We start from the raw sequence: 27586 nt of genomic DNA on the forward strand, positions 1-27586 counted from the left end.
TAACAGAATAGAAGGAGGAAGGGGAGAAGAAATGGCAACGGGATATAAATAAATTCATGCCTCCATTGGTTCTTTAGCCCATTCCTATGACCTACTGTGATTCTTTGGCATGGATTCTTGATTGGACCATACACTTTTTAAAAGTTACTGTTTTCCTCATTGGTAAAGGTGAACTCTAATGTAGCAGGGACTCTAGCAGTGGTAAATAACTTCTTAAATCTGTTCGAAAATGCTCCTGAGAATCCAGTCAAGCAACATTTACAAGCATGCCATTAGCGCTAAGCACCCTTCCAGGGGATAGTCCAGTTAAAATCTAATTAAAAACCCACATTTTAAATCTGTGCGTAATGAATAAATTAACCATATTGATTACTCAATTAATTATTTTAGTCCTAATTATAACTCTCTTGTATCAGATAACATTTCCTGTTTACTCCATGCAAGTTTGTTAATTTTCTTGTCATTCTTCCTTATGACTAGAATCTCACAGCAGGGTTTAATATACCACCCCCCTCCCCAGCACTGTGATAACACTTCGCTCAGGAGATTTGTACTTTCATGTCAAGATGTAAAAACCTGTTTTCTAACTATACATCTTTCCACTGTGTCAAAAGCCACTGCCAAAGCTCCCTCAGATTTTGGAAGCAACTCATCTGGCATTCTGAAAATGGTGAACAAGCCAGAAGTAGAATCAAACAGAAGCATTCCATACATTGAGCATTTTTCAGAATTTCAGTATTTGAATTCAAAGTTGTGACAAAATTGGGGACATATATGAAAATGTTTTGGTAGGGAGTGTGGAATTTAGATATTGCAAGGAAGTGAGTGAGTGCCTGCCTACCTGACCGATGAGAGGCTGTTTCATCAAGAGCAGAGTTGCTACTACCTGCTATGCCTTATGAACTAGTTTGTTGATGACAAGTAGCAATTGTAATTGTTGGCAAGTAGCAGGAGAGTGGCTGAGGCAAGAACACTGTGGGGGGGGGGCATCAGCAATAATTTGATGTCACTTCTGAGAAAACCTGGAAGTGATGTCTCGACTCTCTGGGAATTACCTGAAACTCTGTGGTAAAACCATAGTGTTTTGGGTGATTCCTAGAGAGGCCTGACATCACTTCTGGGTTTCCCCTGAAAATGAAATCAGTCCTCTCTAAAAAAAAAATTTGTCAGTTCCAAGAGAGGTGTGGTGTCACTTCCAGATTTTCCTAGAACTGATGTCATGCTGTTTCCAGTGGCCATGAAAAAAAACTTTTCTTTCTCCCTCTGGCTGCTGAAGTGCTGGTGGGGAAGCAGGCACATGGCAGCCCTTGCATATTTGTGAAATCTGATTTGTGTGTGTGTGTGTGTGTTTTGTGCATTGTAAGCTACTTTGGGTCCATACCTTATGGCAAAAAGCAGGTTAAAAGTATCTAAATAAATAATCTATCATATTTTTATCCTGCCCTTCCTTCAAGGAGCACAAGATGGTAATACATGGTTCTCCTTTTTCCATGGGCTCAAAGAGTACTCTTGAACGCCACAAACTCTACAGGACCTGTGTATCTGTGCTGATGCTTGGCCTACCCACCCAATATATAGGGTTGCCCGCTCCAGGTTGGGAAATACTTGGAGATTTTGGGGTTGGAGCCTGAGGAGGGTGGTGTTTGGGGAGGGGTGGGACTTCAATGCCATACAGTCCAATTACCAAAGTGGCCATTTTCTCCAGGTGAACTAATCTCCATCGGCCGGAGATCAGTTGTAATAGCAGGAGATCTCCATCCTGCACCTGGAGGTAGGCAACCATGCCAATATATTATTTCATTACTTTATATCCTGCCTTTCTTCTACTATAGAACTTAAGGTACTTTATGTGGGTGGTCTCCACTGCAGTCACCAACACAACCTTGACTGTTTTGCTTCAACAGTGTTGCTGGGCATTCTCTGATGGGATCCATGAGGTAACTGATGGTTTGTGCCTTTGATCATATGGTATAGGAGAAGGAATTATGTCAGTATGTAAAATCACATTGTTGATGATGTTTTTTGGGGGGGAATAGATACCATCTTTCCTATTTTCCAACTAGGGCTGTTGAAAAAAATAGTTCGGTAAAATTCGGATTCAGCAAAATTCGGCCCATTTTGATTCGGGAAATGCCGAAGTCCGAACTCCCCCAATTCGGATCCATGGAATTCGGCTCGAGATTCAGAGTTCGGGGGGAAATTCGGCAGTTTAAAGCCATTAAAAACACATTCGTGCTTTTCCGCGGCTCCGGGGGGGGCATGTTTGGAGGTAGAGGTCCCAAACTTTCAGCGTAGCTTGAGGGGACCCTTCTTGCAAGAACCCCCAGGTTTTGTGACGATTGGGGCAGGGGGTCCCGAATTATGGGGCCCGGAAGTGGGCCCCCCATCTGCCCATTGCAATAAAGCCATTACAAACACATTTGCGGCTTTCTGTGGCTCCGGGGGGGCATGTTTGGAGGTAGAAATCCCAAACTTTCAGCGTAGCTTGAGGGGACCCTTTTTGCAAGAACCCCCAAGTTTGGTGATGATTGGGGCAGGGGGTCCAGAGTTATGGGGCCCGGAAGGGGTCTCCCCATCCTTAATGTGCATCTTTATTCCATTCCCTCATTGGAATAAAGCCATAAAGCACAGTTGCAGCTTTCTGCGGCTCCGTGGCGGGGCATTTTTGGAGGTAGAGGTCCCAAAATTTCAGCGTAGCTTGAGGGGTCCATTCTTGCAAGAACCCCCAAGTTTTGTGAAGTTTGGGTCACGGGGTCCGAAATTATGAAGCCTGGAAGGGGTCCCCCCATCCTTAATGTGCATCTTTATTCCATTCCCTCATTGGAATAAAGCCATAAAGATCCCCCCCTCTGAAACCAGTACGACTCGGCCCCAAATGGGAAAAAAACCAAGGAGGAGGAGGTGTGGGTGCCGAGCGGCACCGGGGAGAGACTCACGCAAGCTGCACTGTCGCACTCAACCCCAGGCTATGGGCAAAAAAACAAAAGCAGAGCACAACACACACTCCTGCAGAGGGGAGCGGGCACACACACACCCAGGCAGAATGGGCGAAAGCCCCCCCTCAAACCAGTATGGCTCGGCTCAACCCCAAACAGGAAAAAAAAACAAGAAGGAGGAGGCGCGGGTGCCAAGCGGAGAGAGACTCGCTAGCCGCCGCACAGACAAAACTTTAAACTTCAAAACTTTAAAAGCAGAACACATTCTCCCGCAGAGGCGAGCGGGCACACACTCTCTGCAGAACAGGCGAAGCCCCCCTCCTCAAACCAGTATGGCTTGGCTCAACCCCAAATGGGAAAAAAACCAAGAAGGAGGAGGCACAGCCTAGGTGCCGAGCGAAGAGAGACTCGCTAGCCACTGCACAGACTCAACTTTGAACTTTAAAACTTTAAAAGCAGAACACAAACTCCCGCAGAGGCGAGCAGGCACACACCCCTCAGCAGAATGGGCGAAAGCCCCCTTTGGCTTCCCCCCACCCACAGAAACTGCTCCCCCCCACACACAGACTCTGCTTCCCCCCACACACACACAGGACAAAAGGTATAGAGAAAAAAACCCAAAATCAAACTGTGTGGATGTCTTCCAGCAGGAGCACGGAGGAGAAGTAAATCCAATCCTATTCGGTAAGCACCAGCAGCTTGGCCCAGTCAGGAATCGGATCTCTCAGCAGCACCGCCACCAAATTGGAAGGCAATGAATACAGTCGGGACGGGAGGGGAGGGGAGGGACGGGAGTTTTTAGACTCTTCTCCTGGCCATTTCAAAAGTGAGAATCCCTGCTCTGATTGGCCAGGAGAAGACCCATCTTGGCCACCATTGGCCGTGGGAGAATGCTGCTTACTAACTGACGGTTATGCTGCTGATTCTGAGCCCCCAAATTTGCCAAATTTATTCGGCACACCCCGAACTCGCCAAATTCGGCTCGTCGTTTTCCCACCTTTTTTTGAATTTGGTTCCATCCGAACAGAAAACAGCTGCATCAGGGGAAATTCGGCTGTTTTTCCGTTCGAGACGAACCAAATCGACAGCCCTATTTCCAACATATCATTAAATTGAGAAATCTGGAAACTACTGTATTAGGTCTCCATAAATATACTGTGCTACTGCATTATGCTACAACTGTCCTGGAACAGAGCAGGCCTGGCAGGGTAATATACTTGGAATACAAGGCCATTCATGCCCAAAGGGCACAATTTGCTATTTGACCTGACAGCAATGGGAGAAACAGAAGAAAGAAAGAAAAAACCCACCCCTGCTAAACTGCAATGTGAAAAACACTGAAGATGGAAAATTTTCAGGAAGAGTTATTCTGTAAGAGGTATTACAGCACCACCATGAAAGGCTAAGAACTAAGCTTTACTCTTAAGGGACATTTCCATCATCAAACTGGTTTCTGTGGAATAATTCAGTTTAAAAACAGCAGCATTACAGGGTTGCCAACTCTGGGCTGGGGAATTCCTGCAGATTTGGGGGCAGAACTTAGGAAGGTCTGACTCTGCATATAGGCCTCCCTTGCTTGTCTGGGACTATTGTAAATGTGTGTGGTTTTAATGTATATCAGCCAGGGCTACTGTTAGTTTTTCTAAAATCCACCCAACGTTCATTGATAGTCTCCCATTTGAGTGCTTTACAGAAATGTCAAATCTATAGTTTTCATATTTATTTGCCTACTTTATTAGGATGCTTTCTCGATGGAAATGCTGAAATGTTTTTTGTATAAAAAATATCTTTAAAGAGAACTTGTCATATAAATTTCAGAAAATAATTGCCTTTCAAAATAGTGACCTAATGTTAGATTGGAGCTTGAATGAATATATAACAATAATCAAACAGTGAATGCTGATTAAAATGTCATTTGACTACTGGGTCAACATTTACATTAACACTAGGGATGTCAATATTCACACCACAGAACAAAGGCAGACTTTGTTCTTTCTCCACTGCATATAAAAACTCAGTAAATATTTAGAATGTTCTGTTTCCTGTTGCTTCCGAGAAAACCACTGTCCCCCATGTGAAGACAGATTTGAATACTATGCTTCCATGGCCAGACAGATGTAGCCCTGGGAATGAAGACTTGGTTATGGGCCTGAAAATGATTGTTTCATATCTCTTTTCTTCTTTAAGATCCAGGTGTCCCTACTTTCCAAGCTCTTTTATCAAAGCCCTCTTTTCCCATTTCTAACCTTCCCTCCAAGGAACTCAGCAATAAGAGAGTTACTGCTCCATTTTATTCTTACAAAAGACCTGTGAGATTGAGTTAGACTAAATTACTGTGCCAGGGAGCTTCAGGACACTTCAGAATTTGCATTTGGGTCTTTCCAATGCCACTCTAACCACTACATCATACTGGCCTTCTTCTTCCTCTTTCTCCTCCACCACCACCATCTATTGGTAACTAGGGTTACCAGTAGCCTGGGAGGGAGGGGTTTGGGGCGGAGTGGGACTTCAGTGGGGTATAATTCCATGGATTCCAGCCTCCAATGCAGGCATTTTCTCCATGTGAACTGATCTTTGTCACCTGGAGATGAATTCTAATTCCAGGAGATCGCCAGGCCCTACCTGAAAGTTGGCAACCCTACTGGTAACACTGTCTTGTTGTTGCTGTTGTTCTACTCCTGTTACTTTCTCCTAGCAGACCATTGATAATGCCGATCACAGAGGCTTCAACTTCTAATGTAAATATATCTGGTGACCCATGAACTTAACTGGGAGGGAAGGCAGCAAGGTACAGCCCGACCTTGACAGATCTCGGAAGCTCAGCATGGTCAGTACTTGGAAGGGAAACCTCCAAGGTAGACTCTGCAGAAGAAGGCAAAGGCAAACCACCTCTGCTTGAAAGCCCCTTGCTGGGGTCACCAAACGTCGGCTGCAACTCGACGGCACTTTACACACACAGAGACACAGACACACACACTATGTAAATTCCTTCTTGGCTGTCTTGTGCCTGATCCTCAGCTCAGTAGAGGCAGAACAACATGAAGGCACTGGTGTCTGTGTTAGTGCAGTGAAAAACAACCACCACAACAAAATGCTTATTTTTAAAATTTATATCCCACTTTTCTCCCTGATTGGGGACCCAAAGCAGCTTTTCATGTCATTCCCCTCTCCTCCACTTAACCCTCACAGCAACTTTGTGAGGGTCGGTTAGCCTGAGAAATGTTGATGAACCCAAGGTCACCTGGCAGGCTTCCATGGCTGAGTAAGGGATTTGACTGCAATCATCATAAATTGAGTGAGAGATTCAAACCCAGTGGTCACAGGTTGTGGTCCGACACTCTAACTACTACATCACACCACCTCTCAAATGAGAGAATTAAAGCTGGCAGATTTCCTGAGCTATTAGAGAAAGTTATGAAATGTTGATTCAAATTTGACTACCAGCACGAGTTTGGGGATGATGGGGGGAGGGAGTTAAACAGCGACCGAGTCCATATTGCAAAGAAGCTGTTGCTTGAAATTTTTCCAGCTGCCCTGTTCCCGCCCCCCATGTGCTCCTAGCCCATCTTTGGCATGCTTTGGATCAAACCAACAGAGAGCCACAGCCCGCAGCCAGATTAACTATGGAGAGATTGTACACTGCCCAGCAGGTACAATCAAATGTATTAGAGTGAAGCTGGCTTCTAGAACTTCCCTCAACAGAGGAGATATCCCCCTTCCTGAAGCTTCACTCTAGGGCCCTATCTTGTGGAGTAAGCTTCTCCATAGTGGAAAGGGCAAACAACAGTACTCCTGAGTTCTCTGAATCTTAAATATATATGGTAAGCTTTCTTATATTTGTAAGGGATAGGAAGGGAATGAAGGAAAGATGAGAGGGATGTGCAAACATTTTACTGGTGAGAAAGTAAATTCAATTAAAACTTCGATCTGGAGTTACTTACCCTCAATATCCGGAAGCCAATCGGCTGTAACTGTGAATTGTTTGCATTATTTGGAGGCTTTTGCATCAGTGATACCACAACGTTATCGATTTTCAGATCAGGCTCTGGCACCTGGATGGAATACTGAGCTGTTCTTAAAAAGATACCTGTTGTGAGAACCAACATTAATGACACACATGTAACAACTTAAATCCATATGCTGTATTCAATAAACCATGAGTTAAATTCTGATTTCAGAATGGAATTTTTGCATCTCCCCTTCCCACTACAGCTGTTCTCACCCCTCTCCCTGAAATGTTACCCCCAAGGTTCAGAGAAACCCCTAGGAAGAGTGCTTGCGCATGATGGATAGGGTTTGCAATAGGAAGGGGAAATAGGTGAAAATCATCCCTCAGATGGCTGGAAGCAAACACTGGATACAACCTATAGAAAAAACCTAGCTTAGATAAGAAGAAGAGTTGGCTTTTATATGCCGACTTTCTCTCCCACTTAAGAGAGAATCAAACCAGCTGACAATCGCCTTCCTTTCCCCTCCCCACAACAAACACCCTGTGAGGTAGGTGGGGCTGAGAGAGCTGTGACTAGCCCAAGGTCACCCAGCTGGCCTCATGTGGAGGAGTGGGGAAACCAAACGGGTTCACCAGGTTAGCATCCATCACTCTTGAGGAGGAGTGGGGAATCAAACCCGGTTCTCCAGATCAGACTCCACCGCTCCAAACCACCGCTCTTAACCACTACACCACACTGGCTCTCTCTCACACACACCACTTGGTTCTTTCACATGCATGATTCTGTGAAAAAAGCAAGCCAATAAACAGTACGATGGAATCCTAAACAGAGTTGCCCATTCTAAACCAGGGATGTCAACCATAAGCTCTTATCTGGCCCACAAGCCAGCTGAGGCAGCCACCCCCTCCAGTCCTGATCTGGGCTGGAGAGGCATGGCCCGGCCCAACTGAGTGACATTTATGTCATATCTGGCCCTTGTAACAAATGAGTTTGACACCCCTGTTCTAAACCCATTGACTTCAATGGATTTAGAAGGGTGTAGATCTGCATAGGAGTGTACTTTAGCCTGACTACCTCCCTACCAGATACAGATTCCTATGTTGCACCAATAGCTCTGTAAGGTGGTGATGGAAGAAAGGGATGCACTGGTGTGTTCTGAAAGACGCCTCAGAAACTCCAGTGGGCTTAGAATGCTGTGGCCCAGCTACTATTGGGAGATAAGTGGAATCTGCATATCACTCCCACTGTGGATATTTTCCATTGGTTTCCAGTCAGGCTCTAGGGTCAATTCAAGGCTCTAACTATCACCTACAAAGTCCATCATGGCATTGGACCCATGTATCTGCAGAACCGTCTCTCCTGTTATGTTCCACTGCTCATCAGAGCAAAGCTTTCTGAAGGTGCAACCCTGCAAACAGGTAAAACAGGCAACTGCCCATTCATGGGCGTTTTCTGTGGTGGCACCCACATTATGGCATGGTCTGCTGGAGGCTTTCAGGAAGGTCCCAAACTTCTATAATTTCACAAAATGTGCAAAACAGAATTGTTTGGGAGGCCATTCTTGTAGAGGGAGTAAAGCTGTGGTGTAATGGACCAGCTCGGGTGGTGACCTCTATTAAAGATAGTGTGTTCCTCCCTTTCCAGTTCTTCACTCCCAGCCCCACTGCATTATGTTGTTTCAATAGGAATTTTTGCATAGACTCACATGATATCATATTTTATAGTCCACTTGCTGATTGACTGAATAACTCTGTTTTACTAGGAATCTTTGCTATTAGATTCCAAAGTTATACGAATGTTGTCGTATTTTGTAATCAGTTTACTGATTGACTGAATAGTTCTATCATCCTTGTAATCCGCCTTGTGTCCCAGTGAGAAAGGCAGACTATATGTGAAAATAAATAAACAAACTAGTAAACTAACCCATCAGCCCTTGCTGCTTGTATTGTGCATAATATGTGGAGCATATTAAACTACAATACAATGAAGGAAAAGAAAAGCATATTTTAAATGTTATTTTTCCAGTTAAGCCTTGTTGCTTTGTAATATGTTGGTTGAAGATTTGGGGGAAACATAAGTGGAGAGCTGGGGTACTTGTAGCCTTTACAGCATTACCAGAGGTTCCTCTTGCAGAGAATCCATGGGGCCATTGGCCGACATGCATATCCAAGGACCATGCTGCATTGCCATACTCTTCATAGTCCAGAAATGTTGGCACATCATTGCAGATACACACGTAGGAAAAGTTGGCAATGAAATCTTGATATGATAACCTAGTAAAAGATAAAACATTTCATTCACATTCATTTAAGCTTGTGTCTGTGGTCACATCTAGAATTCACCTGAATTTTGAGGGAATCCCCCTATCCCACCAAGACCACAATCTACACTAGCAAGACCACCAGTAGCCCTACAATACCATACAAGTTTAAACAGTAGAAAAGAAAAGGTGAAACTGCAGAATTCAAAGAAAATTAATTAAAGGGGCCAAGAGCCCATGTGCTTTTCTTAGAAGAGGCTTTGTGGACATACTGGACACAAGGGCTTTGTGGTCATACTGCAGGACCCTCAACAGTTAACCATTGCAAAAACATGTTCTTAGTGTGGGAATCTTAAATCCATCGCATTAAAAAAATAAAATTCATACCAAAATTCACCATCATTACTGATCCGATGGAGGGAGTTCTTATATTCGATGGGAATTTCATTCCACTCCATTGAACTGTAAAACAGGACAAAACAATTCATAGCATGAAGGATGAAGACCATCTATTTAGTTATCTAGATCATTTATACCTTAGTCTTGTACTCATGGAGTAGCTATCCAGGCCAGTTTAAAAACAGAAATGTGAGTATATAAAGTGCCATTAAGACACAGCCAACTTATGGTGACCCCAGCAAGGGGATTTCAAGGCAAGTGAGAAGCAGAGGTGGTTTGAGAGAGCTCTAAGAGAGCTGTGACTAGCCCAAGGTCACCCAGCTGGTTTCAGGTGGAGGAGTGGGGAAACCAACCCAGTTCACCCGATTAGTGTCTGCTACTCATGTGGAGGAGTGGGGAATCAAACTCGGTTCTCCAGATTAGAGTCCACCATTGCAAACCACCTCTCTTAACCACTATACCTATACTTAACCACTATACCATGCTGGCTCTCTCATTGGATGGGCATAGGAAATTAACTCATCCCTAGAATAGTGTCTAATTGTGGGGATCCAGCTGCTTATTTCTTGCACTTCAAATCTCCACAAATCTGCCGAGTTTTTATGCTTACAAGTTTCAATGTTTTGCCTTCAGCAGTCCTTTACGGCAGATTCTTGAGAACTCTTCTGGAAAGATTTTGCCTGTGTAGAGCGGGAGCTCCTAAATTTTTATCTCATGTTTAGGTTCATTGTACTTTTTATACTGAGATTAAAAAGGTAAAGGTCCCCTGTGCAAGCACCAGGTCATTCCTGACCCATGGGGTGACGTTACATCCCGACGTTTACTAGGCAGACTTTGTTTACTGGGTGGTTTACCAGTGCCTTCCCCAGTCATCTTCCCTTTACCCCCAGCAAGCTGGGTACTCATTTTACCAACCTTGGAAGGATGGAAGGCAGAGTCAACCTTGAGCCGGCTACCTGAAACCAACTTCCGTCGGGATCGAACTCAGGTCGTGAGCTGAGCTTAGACTGCAGTACTGCAGCTTACCACTCTGTGCCACAGGGCTCCATACTTAATTTAGGAACTCTTTAATTGGCCCTCTTTTACACAAGTTTAAAAGCCACTCTGACAAGTGCTTAGTTTTATGCCTTATATCTGACAGGAACCTTCATATCACTAATCAAGTAGCTAGGTGCCTCCTAGCTGTCTTGAGGTTCCAGCAATTGATTGTCAATAGCTTTGGATAATTTACCTTTTTCTCCTTCTTTAAACTTTATGATCATTATTTTGTGTCATTTCTTGATGTTCTGTGGTGGTTATGCAATTTGTACCAAATGTCTAATAAAGGTTTCTGATTTGATGTAATTGGATACCTGGAGATTCTATTTGCCCAGGATGAGAGGAAAAAGCCAAATAGTGCCCTCCATGACTGATATTTGTAGAAGTTTAGAGAAATGGGTGATCCATTCATGGATTTCAAACATCTCGTCTAGTTTGGCCCTCAGTGCTCATGTTACCTCTCAGCAATCCTTCTGCACTGGCATCGCATTAGCTAACTTGCTGCATTCCCAGCCAGCAGTTTTATAATGAACTGATAATTGTCTGCATAACATTAACAGAATGTGGATCAATAATTGTATTGATCTATTTTGTTTACATTTAAGCTTGCTTCACCAAAATTTTAATTGCAACTGGGACTTCCCCCCCCCCATGTTTTTTTTGGGGGGGAAAGAAGTACAATAGCTTTTAGCTGTGCTTTAGACACATCTTTGTTGCTCATTCCATTCCTGGCCAGACATTATCTACCAGAGGCTGTTCAACAGAGGCAGTATATTAGTGGTACCAGAGGAAACAAATATGGCCATCTAAACAAGTCTCAGTATTATGAGATCTCTTATTCACTTTTCTATCAGAAGCATAGGGCTGAATCCAGTGACTCCATTCCTCTAAGAGAAGAGCCTTCCTCCAATGGAAAAAGGAATGAAGGAAGGCTGCATCTACTAGGAGAAAGCTTAGCTTAACTGAGTTATTAGATCCAACTCATTTTGAATGAATTATTAGTTCTCCAGTTTCTACATAGACAGCCAGAGCAAAATCATGGAGTACATTCCAACTACAGTTAAGCCCTTTTAGTTCTTACTGATTTCAGTTGGAAAATGAAGCATGATGAAATCAATAGGGCAAAAAGTACTTAATTTTCTGGGCTGTGCTCATACTGTTTCCAGTGAGTATTTGTGAGGTATGAGGAAAGAATGTTCTGCTTTACAAAAAGAAGAAATCACAGTATCCAAAACAGGCCCTTGGAACCAATCTACAGAGTCCTGCTCTCATAAAATCTTTTGCTCTCTCTCTTTTTCTCTTACCAGTTCCATGTTATATCAAGTATTTGTATTTGATTGCCCTATGATCCATTGATCTTGAGCAGCATATATCTAATGTTTGAGCCATATAAGGACTGAAACAAATCTTGCCACTGACAATGTAACCTTGGGATCCCTGTCACTTAATAAAAAAGGCATTATGTTAGACACTGAGGCATTAGATTTATATGTTAAAAGGGGAGAGATATAATGTGATTGAAGTTCCTCATAAAAATAGCATTCCAACAGGGCATGAGCTAATGAATCAATAGAGCCAGAAGAGCAAGGGCTGTTGATTTGGTAAAAACCAAACTGGAAAAATACTGAATAAATGCAAATTCGGTAAATTTTTTAGTTCGGGTTTACTGAGTCCACAAAATCCAGGAGGTTGGCAAAGCAGAAATTTGCCATTCCCGAATATCCGGTTTTCCACAGTTCTTGTGGGGGCATTTCTATAGGTAGAGGTCCCATATTTTCCGACTTCTCCTTGCAAGAACTCCCAAGTTTGGTAAAGACTGGGTCAGGGGGTCCAGAGTTATGGGGTCTGGAAGGGGTCACCCCATCCTTCTCCATTCAAATGCATTAGCAAAGTGGCTGTGTTCAGACTCTTTAATGTGATGTTTGCAATGTATCTGAATGGAGAAGCTGGGCTTTAAACGGTGGGTGGGAAAGTTTGCCCGGTGCCTTCATAGAGATACAATGTGATACACTTTGTCTCTATGGAGGTGTGGGGTGAACTTAAGGTAAAGGTCCCCTGTACAAGCACGGGGTCATTCCTGACCAATGGGGTGACGTCACATGCAGATGTTTACTAGGCAGACTTTGTTTACAGGGTGGTTTGCCAGTGCCTTCCCCAGTCATCTTCCCTTTACCCCCAGCAAGGTGGGTACTCATTTTACCAACCTTGGAAGGATGGAAGGCAGAGTCAACCTTGAGCCGGCTACCTGAAACCAACTTCAGTTGGGATCGAACCCAGGTCATGAGCAGAGCTTGGACTGCAGTACTGCAGCTTACCACTCTGCGCCACGAGGCTCTTGGGGTGAACTTACCCACCATTTAAAGCCCAGCTTCTCCATTCAGATACATTGCAAACATCACATTAAAGAGTCCGAACACAGCAACTTTGCCAATGCATTTGAATGGAGGAGGATGGGGGCAACCCTTTCCAGAACCCAGAACTCTGGACCCCCTGACCCAACCTTTACCAAACTTGGGGGTTCTTACAAGGACAGTCCCATCTACCTACCCTGAAAATGTGAGACTTCTTCCTGCAAAAATTCCCCCACAGGAGCTGCGAAAAACTGCAAAATGCATTTGATGTGTTTAAATGGCCGAATTATTTGGGAATCCCGAATTTAAAGCCGAATTCCCACCTATACCGGTATAGGGGAATTCGGCATTTGGGTTTTCTCAAATTAAAAAAGGCTATTTAAAACCAAAACCGAATTAAACCGAAATTTTTTGTTTTCAACAGCCCTACAAGGACAGGTCCTGTAAGCTCTACTTTCAGGCAACGGTTCACTGTTCAAAATGGGTAGCTGTGGTCCTATCAGAAGCTACCTAACTGTGCTCCTATAGCCAAGCCACCCGGCCTCCTCAATCCAACACTCCTCAACTATGCCACATGTGGCACTAAATACTAGTCTATAGGGGCAGACAAAGAGTAAACCCTGGGACCCATTTTGAAGTGTTTAGGCAGGTTCTAGTACTGGAGCTTCCAAAAAAAACCTCAATTTCTTTTAAAATGTTCCATTCATAGACATCCACAATGATTGCTAATGATTTTCTTGCTCTTTTCGAAAATGGCGCACAGAACTGACTGAAAAAGGAGCTGCAATTGCTGTGCCCAATTACTCCAATCAAACTTTTCTGCCTTTATAAGAGTACTGCTATTTTGGATTATCATAGGGCAATCAAATACAAAGCCACCCAATGGATTTTGGCTGCCATGATTACTTTCCCCACATTTGGTTTAACATCTGGTTGCTTGATTATTCAGGCACAAGTCTCAGAGAACAGAGACCATCATTTTATTCTCACAACTAATACAGCCTACAACACTGTCCCTGGAAAATGTGTATCGCAAAATGTATATATATTTTTAATTATTCAGAAAACAGTAAAGCTTTATTTATCACACTCATGTGCCTGTAACAGCGTGTCAAGAAGAAACGTTCATTGCAGCTGTCAGAGCTTTTCTTTAATGGGAGCTACTTCTGAGTAAAGAAAAATATCCTGAGTTACTCCCTCACCCCAAACACACACCAGGACATCTGACTAAGTTTTCTTGTGTCCTAGAAACAGCACATGGACTAAAGATCAGCAGAAAGGACTAAACATCAGCAGAAAGGAAGCTAAGCAGCACAGAGAAAAATCCCAGGAAATAAAACATTTTCTGTAAAAAAAAATTAAAAGCCCAAGGCAGATCTGCTCATGATCTTTTCCTGGGTTGTCTAGGGGATGCAAAACTACTCTGCAGCAACCAGCAAGCTACCTATATTAGCCCCTGATCTAGACTAATCTGAAATTGCCCCATAATAATTTATTGTGATACTGGGGTTGGGAAACAGGAGTGAAAGATCTGACCTAGTCTGACTCAGAACAAATGAAATGGATGTGACTGAATAAAACCGCATTCACTCTTAGAAAACCATTCTAAGACCCTAAAGATTTCAACTTTCTTATAGGAGAAAATATTGACAGTTATTAATATACCCATCACTCCAAGGTCCTCTCCATTCTCCTTGGCCCCAAGGATTCCAAATTCTGAGTAAACGTTCATTCCTGCCCCTGTATGGAACCTATTAAAAAAGTACAATCTTAAATGTCTGAGAACAAAGCCATACAGACACATTTGCCTTTATTCTTCAGAGAATTGTTTTAGCTCTTAACCTTGCATGTCTGCAGCTAAGAGCAGAGGATACAAACTTGTGCATAGTTAGGCAGCTTATATCCCTTTGCCTGCAATGGAATTGAAGCAGCCTGAGTATGCTCAGAACGGCAGCCAATATAACTCTGCTGCATTTTATGGAAAGGAAGCATAAGAGGGGGGATTATTTTGCCCAAGAAAGCAGAGTCATTAATGGGCACTATTATGGTATGCATGGATGGAAAGTTTTGAATTCCTGTAACCAAACATGTGTTTGTACAAGCATTCTGGAGAAAATACATGTACATGTAGAGATGACAATGAGTATATGAAGGACTTTGATGTAATTGGTGATAGATCACGAAGGGTAGCCATGTTAGTCTGTCGCTAGCAGCAGAATAGAGCAGGACTCCATTAGCACCTTAAAGACTAACAAAATGTTTGGAAGGGTATGAGCTTTCGTGTAATTGCTAAGGGATAGTAGTAGTGTCATTGTTAATGATTCAGTGTTTTAGGGAGCAATCTTAAACATAAGTACCGTAAATCTCATGTTACGCAAGGGGATTTACTCCAAGTAAAGTGCCCTTAAGATTACCACCATTATATCCTACAGAAACAATGCCAAAACATGCTTAGAACAGAAGGCAGAAAATTTAACCGTGTCCTCAAAATTTGATCTTGAGCATAGTCTTTCAGCTGATAAAGTCCTACAGATCCAGGAAGATGTTTTATTAAAGGGAACAAAGCTGTGGAGTATACTAATGTGCACAGTACATACTATCTGTTGCTGTATGTATTATCTTACTATGTAATCTCTGCATTGTTTAACATGGCATGTTAATACTTACGCTTTGTTTCAGAGTTCTGCAGTCCTAATCCTGAGACACTGCTAACTGGATGTCCCATCCCACTGAATGCATTGATTTATACTGCATAATCTGCCTGGTGTCTCAGTGAGAATGGGGAATCATCTGCATGTGAAAGCAACCATGGTCTTTGGTTCTTGTAGGTTATCCGGGCTGTGTAACCGTGGTCTTGGAATTTTCTTTCCTGACGTTTCGCCAGCAACTGTGGCAGGCATCTTCAGAGTAGTAACACTGAAGGACAGTGTCTCTCAGTGTCAAGGGTGTAGGAAGAGTAATATATAGTCAGAAAGGGGTTGGGTTTGAGCTGAGTATTGTCCTGCTTCCTGCCCTGAAAAACCTCCAGACAAAGACAACATTCAACAATATCCATACAGATTAGTTTTGGATTACACACATTAACAGATCACTTCAGGATACAATGGTTCCATATTAACATACCATACCCTCATTAGCACATTATCTTGATACTTACAGGACAATACTTTTGCAGGACAATACTCAGCTCAAACCCAACCCCTTTCTGACTATATATTACTCTTCCTACACCCTTGACACTGAGAGACACTGTCCTTCAGTGTTACTACTCTGAAGATGCCTGCCACAGTTGCTGGCGAAACGTCAGGAAAGAAAATTCCAAGACCACGGTTACACAGCCCGGATAACCTACAAGAACCAATGAACTCTGACCGTGAAAGCCTTCGACAATATTTTGAACGCCTCTACGGGGAGGAAATATTTCAACAGACCCGGAGATTGGAAACACTTCGGAACAAGAAAGCACATCTACTTTGTTCTTTAACTTTTCTACTGCGATGCAGAGACACTGGAACCATTCCATCTTTTCTCACAAGTAAAAGAATCTTTAAAACTTCACGAGCTAACCGCATTTATGACCATCTAGAATGGGCTCTCTTATGAGAGAGAATTCACACTACCCGCAGAGAACTTGCTGCCACAGACAAGGAGTTGTTTTCCTTACATATCAATACTAGCCACAAAATGAGAAGCCATGATTGGGACAAGATTGATAATCTCACCTACAGAAAAATGGAACAGGGGTTAACCAGCCATACTTCCAGACAGAAGCAAAAGTTTAACAAATTACAGGAAAGAAGACAGAACAGTCCAAAACTTGACAACAAACGGATTATCTTCAATCTGACAGACCGACAACTCTCACCTGAAGAAACTTCCATCTTAGCTAAGGGAGGAAACTTTGCAGTCACTCCCACCCAAATTCCAGTGGAAGACATCATTGCAAATGTAGAATCTGCCATTCGTAATCTACCTGAAGAAGATGCTGAGGAAATAAGAGGAGAGACAGCAAGAATTCTACGAAAAGCAAAGCCCCCTGCTAGCAATATAACACGCAAGGAGAGAAACACCATCAAGACCCTCAATGCAGATCCAGAAATCATTATTCTACCAGCTGACAAAGGCAATGCCACAGTGATCATGAAAACAGAAGAATACAAAAAGAAGATTGAGGAACTTCTGGACCCTGCCACATACAAAAAACTAAAACGAGATCCAACTTGCAAAATTACCAGGAAAACTAGCATTCTGATCAAGAATTCCACTCTTCATCCCGACACACACAGAAAACTATGCAAGACTGAAGCACAACCACCACGATTATATGGACTACCTAAAATTCATAAGGATTCCGTTCCACTCCGACCCATCGTGAGTGCCATTGGTTCCCCAACATATGAATTAGCTAAATATTTGACCACCCTCCTACAGGACCACATTGGAAAAACCACTTCTTACATCAAAGATTCAACTCACTTCATCAACAAAATCAGTCCGTTAAGACTCAATCCAAAGGATATATTAATCAGTTTTGATGTTGTATCCCTCTTTACCAAGGTTCCAGTTAAAGACACAATCTCATTGATTAACCAGATTTTTCCAGAAGATATAACAGCCTTATTTCACCATTGTTTGACAACAAGTTATTTCCTATGGGATCAAGAATTTTATGAACAGATTGATGGAGTAGCTATGGGAAGTCCACTCAGTCCAGTAATAGCAAACTTTTACATGGAATATTTTGAAAAGACAGCATTAGAATCAGCACCTTACAAACCTACAGTCTGGTTCAGGTTTGTAGATGATACATTTACCATTTGGAGCCATGGTGAAGAAAAATTAATGGACTTTCTAAACCATCTTAATAATATCCATCCAAACATTCAGTTTACCATGGAAAAGGAAATTGAGGGTAAACTCCCATTTCTTGATACCCTTGTCATCCGTAAATCAAACCTTCAGTTAGGTCACAAGGTCTACCGGAAACCAACTCACACAGATCGCTACTTACACAAAAACTCCAACCACCACCCCCGACAGAAAAGAGGAATAATCAAAACATTAATGGACCGTGCAAGACGGATCTGTGAACCACAGTTTCTCAAGGAAGAAACTAACCATCTAAATCACGCACTGCTAGCAAACGGCTACTCCAAGAATGAAATCAGAAGGGCCATTGAACCAAACAAAAATCAGAAAACTCAAGAAAAACAGTCTCCCATAGGAAAGGTATTCTTGCCATTTATTAAAGGAGTCACTGATAGGATGGAGAAACTTTTGAAAAAACATAACCTACAAACAGTGTTTAAACCCACCAAGAAAATACAACAAATGCTACGATCAGCAAAAGACAAAAGAGACCCCCTCACCTCTGCAGGAGTATATCGTATACCTTGCAGCTGTGGAGAAGTTTACATCGGGACCACAAAACGCAGCATACAAACAAGGATAAAAGAACATGAAAGATACTGCAGACTTGGCCAACCTGAGAAATCAGCAGTGGCTGAACATGGACTGACACAAACAGGACACAGGGTCTTATTCCAAGACACTGAAAGACTGGACAATTCTACCAACTATTTTGTCAGATTGCACAGAGAAGCCATTGAAATTCATAAACATCAGCACAACTTTAACAGAAAAGAGGAGAGTTTAAGAATGAATAAGGCTTGGCTTCCTGCCCTGAAAAACCTCCAGACAAAGACAACATTCAACAATATCCATACAGATTAGTTTTGGATTACACACATTAACAGATCACTTCAGGATACAATGGTTCCATATTAACATACCATACCCTCATTAGCACATTATCTTGATACTTACAGGACAATACTTTTGCAGGACAATACTCAGCTCAAACCCAACCCCTTTCTGACTATATATTACTCTTCCTACACCCTTGACACTGAGAGACACTGTCCTTCAGTGTTACTACTCTGAAGATGCCTGCCACAGTTGCTGGCGAAACGTCAGGAAAGAAAATTCCAAGACCACGGTTACACAGCCCGGATAACCTACAAGAACCAATGAACTCTGACCGTGAAAGCCTTCGACAATATTTTCAACCATGGTCTTTTCAGCGTATTTCATTAAAGTTCCGTGGTTTTCGAAAAAGGGGCTAAAAATGCACTGATTTTAAGTGAACTACAAAATGTTGTAAAGAGAACTGAATGGTCTTGGTAGGGTTGGTAGGGAAACACAGACAGGGACTGAAGAGATAGCATTTACTTAGCTGCTGGAGTTAGAGGGCCTTGTTAATATCATCCAGCTAGAAATGGAATCCAGAACTGGTTGATTTCATTCCAAGGTGACACATATCTAAGATTTATGGCACATCTGCCTGGGAGATTCTTACATGGTCATATAATTCACATCTGGATTTTTGTCTACATTATTTGTAATCCACCTTTTTGGTCTCATTACTGTTGAAAATGCAGAGGCAGTCATGGTGGCAACACAGCCTCCACACAGAGATAGTCTCAATCCTCCCCCACCCCTGTCTTCCCCACTTGCAGGCTTTTGCCTTTTTAAAATCAGTAGATCACTACAATGTAATGTTTCGGTAGTAATATACCTACTACTGATTTTTTTTAATTAAAAAGCCTGCCAGTTGAAGGTAGAGAAATGGTGGTCTTGAGGGAAAATACCAAGAAAGTGATACTGGATGAGGGTGGGGAGATGGGCCTTCCTGTCCACCACATGCTTTGAGTGCAATCCTTCAGGAAAGATTGTACCAAAGAAGGTTTGAGAAACTGTACAAAGGAACCAAGGAAGGTGTATGATGTCATGCAGAAGTCCATGATGTATGACATCAAGCAGAAGTCCAAGAAGCGTATGATGCCATGCAGAGGGGGGAAATGCAGAGTAAAACTTCGTTTCGGAAGCAACTCAAGTCAAAATTCCAAGATATTCCATCCTTTAGAGTAAACGTAATGTGTGTGTCCCCACACACACAGACTTCTCCCTTTGAAAGGGCCAATTTACACATGCAAACAGGTTTCTTTCCTTCCCCTATTTTCCTCTACATGACCTCACCCCTTGTAAGAGAGCATGAAGTAAGTGCACTATGAAATGGCCTATAGTCCTTGCGCCTGTTGTGGTGTCTCTTTGCAGGAGCTGAGAACACGGAAAAGTTGGGTTAGATCCAGTGGGGAAAATTGCAGGAGATGGCGGGGTGGATCTTTCCCTGCCTCGCCCAAGCAGCTTGCTGTTTACTCTAAAAATCCTCTCTGAGGCTCAGGAGAATCCCACAAAGAAAATTCACTGCCATGTGGGATGCTGCAGTGAAGAGGCAGAATCCCCAGCTGCCAGTGGGAAGGGGAGGTGATTTTTTCCTGAATCCCACTCAACGCTGCAGCACTCCATCCTGTGATGCCTTTTATTTGTGAGGCATTCCTGACCCTCAGAGAGGATTTTCGGGACAAACAGTAGGCTGTTTGAGGAAGGGGAAGGCAAGCAAAGTTCTGCTCTGCCAACTCCAAGCTTTCCCACCAGATCCAGCCCACTGTGTCTGCATACAACCTTGTTCACAAACTTTTGACGCTAAAAATCTGTACGAGTTAAGGGAAAACTGAGCCAAACTGTAGCTCATAATCCTTTGGGATGCTGTTGGTTACAGAGGAATCCCAGAGGATCATGAGACTGTACTTATGTCAAGAGAAAATACTGGCAGATAATTTGAGCAGATACAGCCATTGGTATTCTGTCGTATCTAGTCAATGATTTATGCAACAGCATTATAAAAGTTTGTTACCTAACTTTATGGTTGTAATAATAAGGGTCATATAAAAACATTAAGAACAGATCAATCCTAATAGTGTATGAATGCTAGGGTTTATTTTTTAATTCTTATATTCAACACATGAGTGGTTTAATTCTAGCCCTTCCAAGCAGCTGTCTCTGCAGTGGTATCTCTTTGCCTTTGCAAATGTAAAGGAGCATTCATGTCCTCTGAATGATTCACGTCCATTGGTTCTTTCTCCCACAGACTACAACTCTTTAGGACCCATCAACTATGTATCTCAGTAACGTGCAGAGGAAGGCACTGGCAAACCACCTCTGTTAGTCTCTTGCCATGAAAACCCCCCAAAGGGGTCGCCATAAGTCGGCTGCGACTTGAAGGCACTTTACACACACACAACACCTTCTACATTAGTAATTGGGGGGGGGGGGAGGGGAGGGGCACCTGGAGCTAAAGTTGACCTTGACAAATGTAGTCAGTAAACCATTTAAAATAGATTAATCTGTGTTTCTAGTACAACTTTAGTATAAGGATCTGTATCATGAGTTCAAAATGGGTTAAGTACTTTTCAAAGACTTTAAACATTTTGCATCAAGTAGCAACTGCTTTTTCTTGCTTGGGAGATGAGGGAAATCCCCAAATGTGGGGAAGGGGACATTACTTGAGTGAGCGCCATCTTGATATATTTATATTTTATATGTGGATTAATATGATTGTGCTGTTTTTAAATTTTAAAAATTGTGACCTATACTGAAGTTGAGAATCAAAGCGAGAACTCTGCATAATACTGGACAAAGATTCCTGTACATTACAGAGTGCACAAACAGATTGTGTCCTTGGTCCCTACCCTATGACCTGCCAAGGGTTCTGTACACTTGTGGGTATACCCCATGGGCCAAATAAAGACCCTTGGACTGTTTGGGGACAGGAAACAGGGAGAGCCTGAGGCCCCTTCTCCATGTGCACCGTAATAGCAGTCTGGATTGTGCTCCATGTGGTTTGGAATTGAGAACCTGCAACTCGCCTCTGAATATTATGCAGGACCCAGGATGGAGACCCTGGACTCCAGCTGTGTGCTCCCTAATGTGTAAAGAGGTGCTGTGCGATGCAGCTTTCAGTCTCGATGTCAAGAAGCATTAATATCATAGAGCCCTCCCCTCCTTTAGAGAGTGTTTTATATTCAACCCTAAGCAGAGTTATGCCTTTTGAAGCCCAGTGACTTCTATGGCATAGGAGGGTATAGCTCTGTTTAGGACTGAACAAAAGCTGTCAAAGGGAAATAATGCCATATGGGGAGAAATCCTTAGCATGTCTACTTGGCCATAAATCCCACTGAGTTCAATAGGCCTTACTCCCATGAAAGTATGCATCGGGTTGGAGCTAAGAGGATCGGTTAAGGTCACTGTCTGCTGGGGCCTCTGTTTTGTCACTCTTAATATTAGGGCAGGATAAACTTTCCCCTTGCCTGAAACTAGAAGCTCTGACGGCAATAAATACTTTGCTTTCTTTTTGATGGCTGGATTATTTCTTGGCTGCCAAACACAGATCTCCCTCCCCACAATAGAAGGTGATATTAATAGTTGGCCAAGGGAAAAGGTTATGCTTGGGAAGGCTAAGCCTGGAGGGTGAAGAAAATGACTCTTTCATCCAGCGCTCAACTCCTGACCTTGCACTTTAGTGTGTACAAACCACTTACCAGCAGCCAGAGCAGCTCGATCTGGGGTTACGAAGTGTAAGCTGCATCTTTTCTGTGTATAGCTGTCAGCGTAACTCACCAATCTGCTATGTGATCATGCCTCATATCACAGAAAAGAACATTTGAGACTTTGACAGTGAACTTTTCATCACGGGAAGCTTTTCATGCACAAGGCTTTGAGCATCTTTCTTGTAATTAATTGAGGCTTAATGTGTAGTATGACTGGTCATTGTTCATGCAGAGGCAAAAGGGGGGAAGAGGCATTTGTAATGCAAATGAGCATTCTGGCCATTCTACGTTTTACATTACAAAAGTTGTGAACTAAGAACTGCTTAAAGCCTTTTTTCTGTCACCTTTCATCTCAAATAGCACCACTTCCTCTCCTACTTACTGTGATGTACTCAGGGCTCATGCCTAGACTGGGTGCTTTTTTGAGGAGGGGATTATCCAGCACTGTACAAGACATATCCTTCCCTTTGGCACTGTTCCAGAAATCCAAGCAAATCAATGGAGGGAGATAAGCTGGGCTTAGGGCAAAACCCCTGCTAACCCCCCACTTCACACATCAGGATTTAGAGTAGAACTGCCAACCAAGCAAGGGGAGGGGGACAGCCTACCACAGTTTTTGTCCAAAACAGCCCCTTCTCGCCTCTCTAGCATGCAGCTCTTTTTGTCCCCAATACCCAGTAATACCCCCGGTCAATGCCCCCGGTCCAATAGCCAAATCGGCCATTTTGTCCAGGTGAACTGATAGGGTTGCCAACCTCCAGTTACTAGCTGGAGATCTTTTGCTATTACAACTGATCTCCAGCCAATAGAAATCAGTTCACCTGGAAAAAATGGAGAAGAGGGAGCTGTCAACCTATGAACTGATCTCTGTTGGCTGGAGATCAGTTGTAATAGCAGGAGATCTCCAGCTAGTACCTGGAGGTTGGCAACTCTACCAAGTGATCTCACTCCTGATGCCATTCCTGGCTCAGTCCTGCTCTTGGGACTCTTACTAGTCCCCTTACTCTTTAAAAAATCACTACTTAGCTTGAAACGCTCATTAACTGTTCGGTGCAATAGCAAACCCCCGATGCCTTCTGACGTGGTGAGGGAAACTTGAAATGTTTAAAGGCCGTCATTGCATTTAATGTGATCAGTTTTGCTCGTGCATCGATAGTTTATATCTCAGAATTAAATTAACTCCAGGGAAAAGGCTCCATTCATTTAATTTGTTTTGGTCTCTTAAAACTTGCCAGAGGCCTTTTTTCTAGTCCCAAGTTATCTTCTGCAGCATCACTGGCTGAGCCAATGAGTGTTAATTATGGGCTCAGGGTTTCATCATTCTTGGTACTTCGCCTAAAAACAGCTTGCTGACTGTATCACCTTGCTAACCTTATCGTCCTTTTACTTTTCCACAGAGTCCCTGAATGTCAGGAAGGAGGAATGAAATTATGTCCGCTGTGACACAGGGGGATGAGATTAGACCAATATAATACCTCCTTCTGGTTTTAAAAGCAATTAATCTGTGAAAATAGAAAAAAGGCCGAGAGCAGCAGGTTGGCTGACAAACAGAAGAAAGTTGAGGGACTGACATAATGAAGAGTGACAAAGAGGAAAGGTCTCCTTTCTTACCTCTTCGGCCCATGTCACAGTGTATGCATGACCCGACACGAGCCCGTTCTCCAATTGTGGGTTACCAATTGTCTGCTGAATGAGAAAAGCACAGTCATAACTTCCCTGAAAACACTCAGACATATTTACATTTTCCCCAACAAATAGGGTTGCCAGGTCCCTCTTCACCACCAGCGGGAGGTTTTTGGGGCGGAGCCTGAGGAGGGCAGGGTTTAGAGAGAGGAGTGACTTCAATGCCATAGAGTCCAATTGCCAAAGCGGCCATTTTCTCCAGGTGAACTGATCTCTATTGGCTGGAGATCAGTTGTAATAGTAGATCTCCAGCTAGTACCTGGAGATTGGCAACCCTACCAACAAATGAGACTGGCCTATATCCAATCACACAATGCCTCTAAAAGAAAGGCCTATTGTGGTGATTTCTTACTTCCACTGAACCCCCCCCTTTGTCCCCTACACAGACCCCCAAGAACTAAATGTCAGGGGGTTCAGTGGGCTACACCAGGAGGGATTAGCAAAAATGTCCCGCTCTGCAAATTTTGCAGATGGTTGGATACCTGCCAGTGTAACTTGTTTAGACATGGAGTAGGGAAAATGGATTTTCTCTCATTGCAGATATATTTTGCAATGCCTCTATGCCAGGCTTGAACAACTTATGACATGCCAAGCTAAAGGCAGGCCAGCAAATCTGTATGATCACCTGCTGGGTGTTTGAGAATCTCCTTTTTTTTGTAGGTATGGGCAGGCCTCTATCAATTTAGTTGGTTTGTTAATTAGCACTTTACAACATTATTCTTCCTTCACTAGGGTTGCCAGGTCCCTCTTTGCCACTGGCAAGAGGTTTTTGGGGTGGAGCCTGAGGAGGGCAGGGTTTGGGGAGGGGAGGGACTTTAATGCCATAGAGACCAATTGCCAAAGCAGCCATTTTCTCCAGGTGAACTGACATCTATTGGATGGAGATCTCCAGCTAGGACCAGGAGGTTGGCAACCTTATCCTTCACCCATTTTATCCTAACAACATCAACCCTGTGAGGAAGGTTAGGCAGACAGAGAATGCCTGGCTCAAGATCAGCCAGTGAGCTTCAATGGCAGAGTGGGGATCTGAACTGGATCTTCCATATTCTGGTCCAATAATACATCATGCTGGCTCTGGTAAGCCTTTGCCATAAATACCTTCTTTGGCCTGGTGAATCACAACTACATACATCTGACTGCTCATTTCTTTCTTTCATGAGTCCAGTAGCACCTGAAAGACTAACAACATTTCTAACAGGGTATTAGCTTTCGTGAGTCACAGCTCACTTCTTCAGATGCAGCTGGAAAGGGTTGCTGGGATAATAAAATGCAGCAGTCCCAGCATACTCAACCCTGAGCTCCCTGAAGGAAAGACTGGATGCAAATATGAAAAATATAAACTAAATATGAAGGCATAATTATTTGGGACAAGTATCTAACAACAGATTTCTCTCACAGGAATTTCTATTGGCTGGAGATCAGTTGTAATAGCAGGAGATCTCCAGCCACCACCTAGAGATTGGCAGCACTTTTGGATTGCCATCCATCTAGTTTCAAAAAGCAGGGGCACCCAAGACGGGGCCTCAGAGGATGACCATTATGGTCAGGTAGGTTCATATGGGAATAGATGGTACTTAAGGTATGCTGGTCCCAAACCATATAAGGCTTTAAAGTTCAACACTGGCACCTTGAATTGGGTCCAGAAACAGATTGTACCAAAACTGGAATAATGTGGTCAAAAAGGGCAAGAGTCCAGTAGCACCTTAAAGACTAACAAAAATATTTTCTGGTAGGGTATGAGCTTTCGTGAGCCACAGCTCACTTCTTCAGATACAGCTAGAATGTGAATCCATCGGTCTTTAAGTAGAGGAACAGTATGTAAATGTGAATAGCAGTCTTGATGGGATTAGGTGTGATATGCAGAAGAGTCTGTGATGTCCAAGGGAGAGATGGGCGTGGAGAAATCAGCATTGGTAATGGGCCATGAATGGGAGGAGCCATTGTCATAATGGACAAAACTAAATATATACAAGAAGCTGAACGACAGCTCTCAAACACCAGTTTCTACAGGCCCCACTCAGGAATACCAGCGAGAACTCAACAAAATCATGAAGAAATTACCAAAACATATACAGGAACGAATTGATATGGATTCACCTCAGGAACCTCGAGCAGGCACTTTCTATCTCCTGCCTAAGATACATAAACCTGGCAACCCTGGACGCCCCATTGTTTCGAGCATTGGAACCATCACCATAGGAGTATCAGGATATATGGACTCCCTTCTGAGACCATATGTCATTAATACCCCCAGCTATGTCCGAGACACCACAGACTTCCTAAGGAAACTGCAGTCCATCAACTGTCTCCCAGAAAACAGCATTCTAGTCACCATGGATGTGGAGTCTCTATACACCAACATCCCCCATGACGACAGGCTACAAGCCATTAGAAATACCATCCCTGACAACAACACTGCAGATCTGGCTACACAACTCTGCAGATTTGTTCTCACTCACAACTACTTCCGGTTTGGTAAGGACTTATACCTTCAAATCAATGGCACTGCCATGGGCACTCGCATGGCTCCACAATATGCCAACATTTTCATGGCAGATCTAGAACAATGTTTTCTGAACTCATACCCACTGGCACCTCTCCTTTACCTCTCCTTTACTTGAGATTCATTGATGACATTTTCTTTGTCTGGACTCATGGCAAAGAAGCCCTTGAAAGATTTCACCAGGCTTTCAACGACTTCCACCCCACCATCAATCTAACTATGAATTATTCCGAACAAGAAATCAACTTCCTAGACACCACAGTACGGATCCATGGGGGACACACAAGCACCACATTGTACCGGAAACCGACAGATCGGCAAACGTATCTACATGCGTCCAGCCACCACCCCAACCATATCAGACAATCCATTGTCTATAGCCAAGCCCTACGCTATAGTTGCATCTGCTCCAATCCTTCAGACAGAGATACACACTTGAGAGACCTACAGCAAACATTTTTGCAACTACAATATCCTGCAGATATGGTGCGAAAGATGATTGAGAAGGCCAGAATGATACCCAGGCACAACTTACTACAAGATAAGCCCAGAGAGAATGACAACAGAACACCTCTGGTTGTCACTTATAGCTCCCAACTAAAACCAGTCTAACGTATTGTTAAGGACCTACAACCAATGCTGGATTGTGACACTTCCCTCGCTGAAGCACTGGGGGGGTGTCCCTTTCTTGCTTACAGACAGCCGGCTAACCTAAAACAACTTCTCACCCATGATGATAAACTACTTAACAAGAACATGGACTCTGGCACCAAGGCCTGCAACAAACCAAGGTGCCAACTTTGCCCTCATATAGATTCTAGGAACACCATCTCTGGACCCACCAATGACAGCCATACTATCTCAGGTTCATATTCCTGCTCATCTTCTAATGTGATTTATGCCATCACATGCCAGCAATGCCCTTCCACAATCTACATTGGACAAACAGGTCAGTCTCTTAGACAAAGATTAAATGGACATAAGTCTGACATCAGAAACCACAATATTCAAAAACCA

The 27586-nt window shown here is 43.3% G+C and overlaps 1 protein-coding gene across 1 annotated transcript in view; it reads right to left on the reverse strand.

Moving 5' to 3' along the window:
• The window catches only part of CAPN13 (calpain 13), a 117399-nt gene that overhangs the window by 61410 nt on the left and 28403 nt on the right, over positions 1-27586 (reverse strand). Inside the window, exons 7-11 of the mRNA XM_056853364.1 lie at positions 23995-24069; positions 14600-14685; positions 9534-9608; positions 9002-9159; positions 6878-7023 (exon numbers count right to left, since the gene is read on the reverse strand). Coding sequence (XP_056709342.1) covers positions 6878-7023; positions 9002-9159; positions 9534-9608; positions 14600-14685; positions 23995-24069 — 540 coding nt within the window. The remainder of the gene's footprint in view (positions 1-6877; positions 7024-9001; positions 9160-9533; positions 9609-14599; positions 14686-23994; positions 24070-27586) is intronic.

Source organism: Euleptes europaea, chromosome 7 (genome assembly GCF_029931775.1).
Source record: "Euleptes europaea isolate rEulEur1 chromosome 7, rEulEur1.hap1, whole genome shotgun sequence".
Taxonomy (NCBI): domain Eukaryota; kingdom Metazoa; phylum Chordata; class Lepidosauria; order Squamata; family Sphaerodactylidae; genus Euleptes; species Euleptes europaea.